The sequence below is a fragment of the Hemibagrus wyckioides genome, linkage group LG07 (assembly GCF_019097595.1).
Source record: "Hemibagrus wyckioides isolate EC202008001 linkage group LG07, SWU_Hwy_1.0, whole genome shotgun sequence".
NCBI classification, from domain to species: Eukaryota; Metazoa; Chordata; class Actinopteri; order Siluriformes; family Bagridae; genus Hemibagrus; species Hemibagrus wyckioides.
In genome coordinates, this window is record NC_080716.1 from 12,848,869 (window position 1) to 12,861,678 (window position 12,810).

Genomic DNA, 12,810 nt, shown 5'->3' on the forward strand with positions numbered 1-12,810 from the left:
TATAGGATTAGGAAAACACACATTGCCAGAGGCTTTAAAAAAACAGAGGATTAGCCAAACTTGCTATAGGTGAGCATAGTGCAGTTAGTTCCCCAGACAAAGATTACTTTGAACTACATTACTACATTTTTTTTTTAGAATTGTGTACAACTGAAGAATGCAGGACTGAATGAAAAATTTTAATACAAAATAATTTCCTAAATAAAGCCATATTTACTATGCACATGTCCACTGTACCCACCTGCCCGTAGAAGGCCACTCTAAAGTAGGTCCCCAGCAGTCGACGACCCGTCTGCATAACCTCTAAGATTTTAGAATATGCTCTCTGCAGGGTGTCATACAACCGTTTGAGCTTCTACAAAACAGAAAATATGGAGAAATTATTGATGCAAGTGCATACAAAAAAAGAAATGACTTCTAGCAAATGGTCCAACAAGATTTTTTTTTTTTGCACTGCAAAACTATACACACTTGAACTACTTACACTGAGTGGGAAGAAACCAGAGAACCCAGAGGAAACCCACACACACACACATACAGCACAGCAAATCTCTTGGGTAACTAGAAGGCCACACTCAAAGGCCACACACTTGCAAATTGTAATATCCTCTTCAAGCTTTAATCATGATGCTGATAGTCACATCATTATCATTCTCTGTTGCTGTATTTACTGCTTCAGTTTTGTTTATCTAGATATAGTATGCAGAGTGTAGCACTGCTGCCTCACAGCTCCAGAGTCCCTTTTTGATCATGAGTTCAAGTTACTGTCAGTGTGCGTGTGCTCTGGGTTCTCCATTTTCCTCCCACCACCCATAAACATGCCCAAAGGTCAACTGCCTGCACTAAATCACCCCCTGTGGCATGTGTGCATGATGCCCTGCGACCCATCCAGAGTATATATTCCACTGCTATTGTTCTTGGGATAAGTTCAGGATCCACTACAGCCCTGACTAGGAAAAATTGTTCAATGAATATGAATGAATTAAAATAGAATGCACAGTTGCAAATATTATGCCCTAAAAACTTTTCCCCCAATATGATTTTGTCTCAGCTGTCTGTATTTCTAGTTGACTTTGACTTAGCAATATTTTATATCTGCTGACTTTTTGTTCACCAAAGGAATATTTGTACCTACAGCTGCATGAATGAGCTTAAAATCACTCTTTCACATGCTTTATTTAATATTAAGTCAAATCTTCTTTAATTTGCAAAGCAGAATGGATTATGAGGACATAGGTCATGTTGACATAAACATGCCACAAGTATATTTATGAGACTGTAGAAAGGACCCATATATGGAAGCCTAGACTTTGTTTACAACTGCTTTCTATAAACATGTTAAGAGGCAGTGGTGGTTAGATGTACAAAAGGAATCATGAGAAAATGTGTTAGTGGTTTTCAACCCAAATGGAGTCACCGTGCATGTTAACTGATAATGCTAACAGGTTCAGATTTCGGATTAAAAAATGGCTACAGGGTTTCTTAACTTAAATTAAAACTACGTGCAATGTCAGTGAAAGTTATAAATACACACAACCACAGCTGAGGAGGGTTTTTTTAGCTAGTCTAGGCTTTTTATCTAAGCGAGTCTTAGCTTATTATTCAAATGCTGTTATATATACACAATAATATGCTTTTATCCTACATGGATCAATGCCTTTATATTGCAATATTCAATTTCGTTGTTGATGTTACAATGACATTAAAGATATTCTATTCTATTCTATTCTATTCTATTCTATTCTATTCTATTCTATTCTATTCTATTCTATTCAAAATATTTGTGCTTTAAAACAGGAAAAGTTTTTAGCTTAGTTTAATCTTAGGCAATATCTACGTAAAGAAAAAAAGAAAAGAAACACGTAAATTAAAGGCAGACAAGGTTTTACAATACCTTGGAGCTATGGATTGCATGCATATGAGTTGTATAATCTGAAAAGGGAGCTGTATAACCTCAATATATATATATATATATATATATATATATATATATATATATATATATATATATTCACCCCATATACACCCAAATAAAATGTCAGGCTGAGTAAAGTACACAATCATGACACTGTGTGTGACAGCTGTGTTCTCACCTAATGTGGTGTTTATATAAAAAATGTGCGAAATGTGTAGATAAATTTTGAAACATATTAAAGCATTGAATGTTGTATAAATATATACACAGTGCTGTGTGACTTTTAACATCATGTCCATTTCATTGAATTTGGCACAATTGTACACAAATCAGGGTCATTAATTCAAACATTACAGCAAACTGAGCTCCAGTGCCTTAGCCAAGGTTCAGACTACTTGTTGTTATACGTTATAAGTATTTAAGTGTTATAAGTATTATGACTACTTTGTCATAATAGTTTTCACTAAATCTCTAACCTAAGTGTGCAAAATCTACAGGAGCATGAATACTTTCCACAGCCATGCTACAATCTTTATTCTATAAACTTCGTAGCTCTTATATTACAATATTATTTACAGATTTGTAAATGGCTTAAATATGCTGAAGAATTTCTCATTTTGATTTGAATGTTTTTTAAGCTTTTTCAACCACTTTTTTTTGTTTTTTTTTGTTTTGAGGAAACAAAAAGTGCTTCCTGTGTGTAATATGCCACAGTAGCAGTATGTTGTAATGGTAACATTGTTAACAGTTTTGCAATATGAATCCTAAGAAATGTGTTTATGCAGCTGCATAAACTGTGAATGAAGATAAATTTACGGGTCACATTAAAGTGGACATACAGATACTCATAAAGTTACAAATGACACAAGCTAAAGGATAAAGCTACAAATTCTTTCAAATGCTCATGCAGGCTGTTTCTATAACAAAAACGGACCCAACAGAGTTCTACTAGCTACAAGAGGCGACTTGTTGTCTAGGAATTATTTTATGACGTGCTGACATAACCCTGTTCCCTTTAACGGTGTGTTATAGCTAACCTCAAATAAACCAGAGGGACAAAGCAGAAATGATATTCTCCTTGAGACACCAGCATGTGTGAATGTGTAATTTGTGACTAGATTTACTCTATGAGTAAACTACTTTTGCTTTCTCTTACCTCAAACTCATGGCGCTTTTCATAGATTGGAATAATGAGCCGGGCAATGTGCGTGATAAGCTCAAACCGTTCAGCTTTCCAGAGGCCTTCCACACATACCTCCAGCTGCTCTACCAGAACATCCTGTTATATACACACACACACACACCAGATTTATTGTGCTATTATCTCTTGAAAACATCTATCCATAGCAATGAACAAAACCATAGACTTGTTCAGCTAGATCTAATATAACTTTCTCCTTCTTCACTAACACACCAGTCTATAATCTAGCTCCATTTCAGCATATCACTTCGGATTTATATTACCATTTGATAAGTTTTACCTCACTGTAGTATACATCTTGCATGCCAGAGTCTTCTTTCATGGCGGCTTCCTCCTCTATGTTAAGAGTGATCTTCTTAAAAGCTGCCAGCCCACTTGGGAACAGCTCTAAGACCAGACAGCAACAATATACTATAGTAAATAACTGTAGAAATCATAAATCTGCAAAACCTGTAGCAGTAGGTATAACATTTTTGATTTGCAAACTAACATACCTTATATAATATAATGTGTATATTGTACTTAGAAACCACAGGACAGATCATTACATTACGATTTATAGATTTAAAAAGCAACAACAAAAAAACAGCTAAATGACTAGGTATTACATTTTGTTTCACAACAACTGTCTAGTGTTGCAAGCCTTTCTGTAAGAACTTCATAGTGTCAGTTTGGAGAAGGACATGAACGGAAAAGATCACTTACTTTTTCTGAACAAATACTCTGCAACTAATGCGGCAATGTGGACATAACACATAGCTGCCTGTGGACACAAAAGATGCCTGTTTTAAAACACATTGTGAACACATTGTGCATGATAAAAACAGGCTCATACACAAATGTGTGTGTGTGTTCGCAGTTAAACTCAGGATGACTTGCAAGAAGGGAGAAACAGTTTCCTTTTGCATAGAAAATCTCAGCTGGTTGCTGTGTTCTTTGATTTATTGCTGGATTCCACTTTAACTACATCATGATTTTCTCCATACATTTTTTGTACACTTTAAAATTGCAGATGCGAATAAACATTGTTTATTTATAGGAAATACTCTTTTGTGATACACAGGTAAAGTATTAGTCAACAAAATAAGCTCAGCATGTTAGATTGCATGAAGAAGGCCAGCAGATGCAGGGATGGGTTATAAGGCTGTCTCCAAACAATCTGAAATTCAGTAGTCACCAGTGAAAATGTGTTTATTTGTAAACAGGAGTGGGTGCTAAAGCAAATTCACCCAAAGATCAGACTGTTTAATGCTTAGATGATGTAATGAAAAAAAAAAAAAAAAAGCCCAACATCTATAGTCACATGATGCCTCTGTGAGCACATTAAATATTTATGCTCATGACAACACAATCAGAAACAGACAACAATTATGGCTTTTATTAATTTGTGTCTAGAAAAAAGTCTCTTGTCTCCAAAAAGAATATGGCAGCATGGCTTAGGTTTGCAAAATTGCATGTTCTGGAATAATATGATTCAGATTGCTAAGAGCAAGTTGGAGATATTTCGTCACCATGCACAGCATGATGTTTGGGGAAAACCAAACAGAGCGTATCACCACAAACACCTCACCATCTGTCAAGCATGATGGTGGTGATGATCTTGTGTTCTGACACCACATAATCTGGGAAACATGATGACAATGAACTCCAATTTCTACCAGAATATTCTTGAGATGAATGTAAAGCCATCTGTACAGCAGCTGAAGCTAGGATGAAACTGGGTTATGGAACAGGACAATGATCCCAAACAGGCCTGGAAGTCAACATCTGAATTTGCTAAATTTGCTAAAAGTAAATGTATTGGAATGGCCAAATATAAAAAACTCCAGACCTGAACCCTATAGAGATGCTTTGGTGGGATCTATACACAGAGCTGTGCATAAAACATTAGTGAACTGATGTGTGGGACAGAATATCATGAAACATACGGTCCTACAGAAAACATTTACTTCAAGCTGCTAAAGGTGGTTCTACAGGTTACTGAATTATAGTGTGTACTTATTTTTTCCCAGCCTGTTTCAGAATTTTGGTTTACATTTTGCAAAATGTACTATATATTAAAATCTGTCATTTGTTTGTTATAATAGTTATGCATTACAACATATTTATAATAACACACACACAGGAGACATTAAACAATCCTACAAGAGTAGTACAGTCTGAAGGGTTTTTTTTCCCTCTTTCGTTAGCACATCTAACATGTTCGTGCATGCCCTTAGCATGACTGGAATGCATAGATATAATACATAAGTACTGTGCAAAAGTCAAGAGACCACTACATGCATATATTTTATTATATGGCCATTCAGTCGTTTTTTGGCAATTATTTGGGGAAAAACAACATGTGAAAATATCCCACATTAATTCCACTCACAGAGCCATGCATTATGTAAACTATGAAAAGCAATATAAAATCTCAATATTACAAATATCTGTGTACTGCATGGCTCTTTGACTGAAAATAGAAACACTGTAGTGTATATTTTCTCATCATTATTACTGGGCATCAAGGAATTAAAAATACAACAATAAATTTCATTTGATTGAAAAAAAAGAGTGGTCTGTGATCTTTGAACAGTATATGGAGTGCTGTAAAAGTTTCAGAGAAACAAGATATATAACCTTTTCTTGCACGACTGACTGACTATAGTTTGAATGTGGCTTTAATTTTAACAAGCTATCTGCTCTCAGTGGAATAAACTGAGTAATGGTGAGTAATGCTGCAATCAACTCAAGTTCTGTGATAGTGGGATAGGGATGTTATGGCTAGCAGAGGAGGTGGAATGCCTTACTAATAATAAAAAACTTCATAGACTTTCATATGACAGGAGTCTGGAGACTGTAAGTAGCTCACCTTTTTGGTGTGAGCCCTTGTAGTGATGTCTTATTTAGCTACAAATCATCATTGTCTCCTTGTTTGTAGGTTCTCCTGCACAATGACTTGCCAGGATCCAGAAATTGCTGTTTTAACTGCTTGAGTGTTGGCCCCAATGTTAAATACTACTACTACTACTACTACTAATAATAAGATGAACCTAGTGACTACTGTGTACACCTGCATGAACAAAAGTGATGTATAGAATGTTGTTGTTGTTGATCTTTCAGCTGCTCCCTACATGCATGAGGGGTCGCCACTGCGGACCAACTGGTCCGCACAACAACTCGAACCCGGGCCTTCCGCATGGTAGGCGAGAAACCTACCACTGAGCCACCAGCGCCCTCAAAAGTGATGTATAGAATAAAGTAGTATATTATTATATAACACACTGTACACACCATATATGCTATACATACCTCTGAGCTGTCTCCGTTTTTCAGATGAGCTCGTGCCATGCTATCCAACCAGGTACGTCTGAGTTCGGGTGTGCTGGCGTAGGAGCGAGCCAGACTGTACTGCAGATCCAACAGCATTTCTGGGTCCTTCTCATGCTCACGCATTTGAGCTGTGGCCATCAGCACAGTACGGATGCGCTTTGTAAGGCCCTTCACTTCTGATGGAAGTGATGTAGTCTAAACTCACAAGCAGATTAAAAATAATCATTAGATATGAATATATATATATATATATATATATATATATATAAATATATATAAATATATATATATATATATATACATATATATATATATATATATATATATATATATATATATACTGTATATATAATGTCTGTGTGTATTAAAATGCTTTAATGCTTTAATAAAAAAATCTAAAAAAGCTAATATTATCTATGAACACTTGTTTCCACAACAGCCTCTAATATTCTCTTAAGGCTAAATAAAGGCTTAAAAAAGCAAAGCTTGTCAAGTTACTGAGAAACCGGAAAGTCTTTTGTTCTGATATCCCTCCTGTGGCAGAGAACTTGCTGACTTTTAGAACACTGGATCCTCTTTCCATAAGAATTAAATAAACATGTCCTTCCAGAAAACCTAACCATATCAGGTAAGAAACATTTGATTTATCTGCCATACAGCACCCTATAAATGAGTTATTATGGTTGTTACAATAGAAAATTGTATTAGATCAAGTGTATTAACATAAAGCTGATTTGAATTACAGCTGGCAATACTTTCACAACAATATACTATACTGAATATCAACATCTGACCAAAAAAGACTAGTAAATTTGACAGGGCTGTGGTACAATATACAATTCAAGTGCATTAATGATTTGGGAGCCCTGTTTCATTATTAAAAAATTCAACATTTGGCTTTACATGAAAGAGAATGATGAACATGATATAAATAGCTCTGAAATTCCCGATTATGCTCTGTCCATGAGGATCATCACTGTAGTGATGGAGAAGTAGGTCAACACATGATTCTGTGAGATACATTATATATATATATATATATATATACCTTCATGACTTTGTCACTGTTGGCAAAGTTGTTGATGATGGATAATGACTCCTGGAAGCGTGAACTTCCTGTCAGGGCCACATCTGCAATTAGCTGGCTCACAGCAATAATGATCTGGAAAAGAGGAAGAACAAAACAAACAAACAAACAAAAAAAAGTAAATACGGTTACATAACTAACCAACTAAGCCCTTTCTAACCAATTATGGATATTTCTGAAAATGGCCTTTAGAGTGAAAGATCTTCATAATGCTACAGCAAAGACATTCTAGATAATTTCATGCTTCCAGGCAACAGTTCAGGGCATATACATATGGCTGTGAGGGCCATGTGCTCACATACATTTTGCCATATAGTGTAAAACATGTGGAGGGGGGCTTTGATGGGCAAAGTGAAAACAGAGCCTTGGTGAGACCAATATTTACAGCATAAGGTTCTATCCATTTTAATCATGTGTTATTTTTGGCTACCAATCTTCTACTTCCCTATCACATACAGACCCAAGATAAATTTTGCTGACAGAAACACTAAATACTATCATGGCCTGCTGAACTGATAACCTAAAACATAGCTTGTTGTTGTTGTTGTTTTTTTTAAAAAAAAGGCTGATGAATCACTAAATACTATCATGGCCTGCTGAACTGATAACCTAAAACATAGCTTGTTGTTGTTGTTGTTTTTTTTAAAAAAAAGGCTGATGAATCACTAAATACTATCATGGCCTGCTGAACTGGTGACCTAAAATGTACCTTGTTGGGGTACCTGTACCTGTAAGTGCATGCGCAAAAAGCTCTTCCTCTTGGTGTAATCGAAGTTGTTCTTCATGAGGAGGTAGAGCAGACCTGCTGCTTCCCCACGTACACTCCCCATTTTGGACATGCAACACTTTAGCACCTCGTAACACAGCGAGCCACACAATGTCACTCTGCCCTTAAAGAGAGTCACCTGAAACTGAGACATGCAACCATCCAGAAATGATTCATTTTAATTCATTTTCATTTTAATTATGAATATCATAATTATTATTAAGCAAAACATGCACAAACACGAACATATACATATTTATGCTACATATAAATATAAAAATATGTGTAATTCACTATACACTTCATTGTGTGTGTGTGTGTGTTCACCTTGGTTATAAAAGCTCTTAGTGATGCAAAGACGTGTTTGATTGCCACTTCTGATTGTCCAACTCTTAGGAAGGTTAGATAAATATCGAACACTTTCTTCATAAGATTGTTGTGTCCCTCACTCTCCAGAAGCTGGTTCTACAGTCACCAGGTTCAAAACAATATAAATAATCACACAGCCCAATAAGCAGCAAAAATAAATGGTGAGAAACTAGCGACTATTTGTGTTACCTTAAAGCTCTGAATGAAAAGAGAAAGTGTGTCCAGCACAATGAGACATGCCTCTGTAGAGATATTCCCCTCTAACAGGGCCTGATGGTTCATTTCTGCTTCTGTAGAGCCGCCACCTAAAATAAATCATTCAGTTGTATGTGCAATGTGTTTGTCACATGCTGCAGTTTTTTAATGGTAATAAAGCAAAAATAAACGGAAACGTTTAATGAGGATGATAAATAATAATAAAATAAAAATAAATAAAAGGTGTAAAATGAGTTTTGTCTACAACCAACATTTTGGTAAGAGCTACATTATACATGTCCTTCCTATTGTACAGAGCTTTGTCACAGAGCCATGAATTGTGTTAGGAATGATGCTCAGTACCTGTGTTGAGTGTATGAGAAGCCTCCAGGGTGTTAAACTGCTGCAGACTGGCCTGCAAAAGGCTGGCGCGGCCACGCATCACAGGCATTGTCTGAGACTTCCTGTCTGAGGAGAAGGCCCTTGACACCCAAGAATCCTGACACCTACACACACACACACACACACACACAGGTGTACAGAAAGCAATTATACCAACTTACAATGAAAAAAATGATTTAATTACATTACATGAGATGTTGTAACTTGTATGTGCATTACTGATCTTACCTGTTTATACTCCTCTTACCAGCATAACGGAACTGAACCAGAGAAATCCTGCCCAAAATATAACAGGCATATTAAAAATACTTTCGTATATATATAAAAAAAGGTTATGAAGAAATGTGGTTAAATACCTAAATCTCACACTAAAAATAAATAAATTAAAATTTTAGATTTTTATTCTAAGAAAACTGGCCTGGTTTATAAACATAGATCTGCAGGATGGATTTTTTAAGCTTCAAGATTCACGAGGTTTATTGTCAAGTACACATGGTTTAGACCATACGATGAAACGCTTACTTTGCAAGTACACAAAAAATAATAAATAATAGAAATATGAAATTATAATGAATTAAATATAAACACCTGGGGTTGGTCAGTAAGGTGCTTAGGTGCTCTGTGCATTGTGCAAAAAATACACAGATAAGAATAAGTATACAAATATTACACTAATAAGTATACTAATAAGAATTAGTGGGAGTGATGGGGGATTAATCTATTAGTACATGTCTAGATTAAAATTGCTGTGGAGTAGATTCATCCACTTGGACAGAAGTGGTGTGACATACTATCTCTCCTCTATCTGGATGACTAGCTGCTGTTTGCAGACAAAGACACACAGTGACACACGTGACAGCTCACAATGTGTAAACTCTAGGATTGATCATCAAATATGAGACACCTGCACAGACTATGTAGTTCACACAAACAAAACTCAACTTGCAGCCTACACAAGCCTTTTTTAAAAAAACAAGGTTTGACGGTAACATAACAATGACCTCAAAAGCTGCGTGCAAAATTTTCAGGAAACAGTAATTCTAGTACTGGTAGCAGGGTGGACCGATGCTCCATTGTAACATTTTTCAACTGGAAAGCAGAAAATTATAAGCAGTTTTGAGGTGGACAAACAAATTCTGGAAGTGGGTGGATCATCAGAGACATCCTGTTTCTTGAGAGCAAACAGGGCTGATACAAACAGACAGCAGATGTGTTCTCTCGCAGCAAGCCTATAACCGGAAATTGACGATTTCAAAAGATGCTGTTTCAGTTCATTTGGAACACCTACAGCATAGGATAAGTTGATCTGTTTGCAAACAGACTACGGTCATTTGCAGGGCAGAGACAGAAACAGGATGCGTTGGCACACACTTGGCCAAATTGATTGCTATATGCTATCCAACTAGTGACAGTCTTAGAGATGACACTGCAGCTGTTACTGCTAACAGACTGTCGATGTCTGCTCTTCATACCAGACCAACATACCAAGCACACCTCGCAAATTATGCAAATTACACACATCTTGGAAGTCAGGCAAACAATTAAGTTTTTTTCCAATATGTATGTAAGAAGATAAAACCATGTTTGCATTATGTTTTAGAAATGTTTCTTTTGGGTCTACTCTAAAAGTGTATCTGGCCACACTGATTGTGCCATATGAAGGACAGACAAACTGGTCAAATCTTATCATAAAGATGGAGAAGATTTCTGACCTCATGCAAAACAGTGGGATCTAAAATTAGCAGCTAGTGCAACCTGCCATTTGAGCTAATGGAAAATGGAGACGTAAAACTGCACGACTTTGGACAATGAATCATTGACAGCTTTTAATTATTGTTCATCACTGAGACTTAAGACAAGTTAACAAAACGTATGTTACTGGTATTAAAGAGCAAAGTAGTAAAAACTGCAGCCAAACTGTGACTATGCCAGAGCAAGCTTTTCAAGGACGCTGCGTCCAGACATGTCTCCAAAATCAAAACAAGAAAAATGATGTCAGGTTAATTCACACAGCAAGACAATAATGATCATGTTTTTTTTTTTTTTTACATTTAAGGTCTCATGCAGGAAAGCATCAGGAAAAAAAAGTCCAGAGTAGTGGTGCATCTAGTATCACTGCACTTAATCACTGCAGACCTTTATTAATTCACAGTATGCAATAATGATGCGTCACACCAATCAGCCAGGACTCATCAGGCTTGTTATCAGACTATATTTCATCATATTGCACATACCATGACAGGATTCTGATGTGATAGCAGATTTTATATAGCAGATCACCTCGAAACCAGCACTGCATTCAATGTAATACCTGACTGTTTTAAAAGATTTCACTGCTTTCCCTTCAAGCTGGTTTTATTCCACAGATTTACACGACACTGCCCAAGATATTTCGATAAAACTTCAGTACAAGGCAAGATGAGTCAAGATGATGCCTCAAGCAGCTAAGCAGGGTGACTTGAACTTTTAAAGTTCTGATTAATATATATATATATATAAATCTTGAGCTCCCCCTTCATTTCCACCCATGAATAAAAAGCTCCAGGATCTACAAACAAAAAGTTAGCATGCTAGCTGCCATTAGCATTAGCAAAGACTATCATGCCATCACATTCAAGTGATGAGGAAGGCTGTCTATTTATTAATATAACAGCTTTAATTTATTAATAAATAAAGAGCATTCCCTGTCTTTGCTATACAGATGGGTGATAAAAAAATACATAACATTTGTTATAACATATTAGGAAAGCTATTACATCACAAGAAGATAACTACCTAGTTAGCGTGATACTAATATTGCTTGATAAAGAGATACTAAAAGCAAAACAACAAAAAAAACCCTGTTCATATTGCAATAAACATCTTTATCTGGCAGTCCTCTTTAAACTTATCCAGAGTGACTGATAAATTTATCTAATTTCTCAAGTACTCTTCTTGATACACTTGCAGGTGCTAGCAACCTTAGCATTGTTAGCAGCACAGGTGTTAAAGACATTTCTATGGAAAGAATGTATCTACTTCATTGGACATATGAAGCTGTCACTCGAAAATTCAAAGCTTTATACAGATTGCAGTTACATAATTTCAGTATGAGATGTTTTATTGTACATCAAACAAAATTTTAGTGGTTGAAGATAACGAATGGAATGTTTAGATGAACAAGGACTTGGGGTGTCTCAGTGAGCAGAAATGGGTTTCATATAACCATTTACTTTGAAGATAGAAACATTTGTGTGGACAAAACAAACATTTGGAACTGTTCTATGACTATATTGCCCCGAGTAGATGGCTAGATAAAAATAGAACGGTATCTGTTTTCATAAGAGCCACCGTGCAGTGTGACATAACAAAGCAATTCAATGCTGAACATAGGCAACACCTAAACAGGCGCCAGTACTAATTTCAAAGCAAATATTTTTGCATACTGTAAAAGTATATGGCTACACTGGGCATAGCTTCCTGTTTTATCAATTCTTTTTCTTTCTGAACAGACTGATATGGGGAAGAATGAAGGGGTACTGGGGCCATGTCTACCAGTGGAGCCAAATGTAAACACAAAC

General features: G+C 36.0%; 1 protein-coding gene across 2 annotated transcripts in view; it reads right to left on the reverse strand.

The window, feature by feature from the left end:
* The window catches only part of dock11 (dedicator of cytokinesis 11), a 68,693-nt gene that overhangs the window by 8,563 nt on the left and 47,320 nt on the right, over nt 1-12,810 (reverse strand). For both annotated transcript variants that reach the window (XM_058394704.1, XM_058394703.1), the window contains 11 exons: nt 9,479-9,526; nt 9,212-9,354; nt 8,843-8,958; nt 8,612-8,749; nt 8,247-8,429; nt 7,480-7,593; nt 6,411-6,626; nt 3,822-3,879; nt 3,397-3,503; nt 3,072-3,194; nt 242-355 (listed from right to left, as the gene is read on the reverse strand). In XM_058394704.1, coding sequence (XP_058250687.1) covers nt 242-355; nt 3,072-3,194; nt 3,397-3,503; nt 3,822-3,879; nt 6,411-6,626; nt 7,480-7,593; nt 8,247-8,429; nt 8,612-8,749; nt 8,843-8,958; nt 9,212-9,354; nt 9,479-9,526 — 1,360 coding nt within the window. The remainder of the gene's footprint in view (nt 1-241; nt 356-3,071; nt 3,195-3,396; nt 3,504-3,821; nt 3,880-6,410; nt 6,627-7,479; nt 7,594-8,246; nt 8,430-8,611; nt 8,750-8,842; nt 8,959-9,211; nt 9,355-9,478; nt 9,527-12,810) is intronic.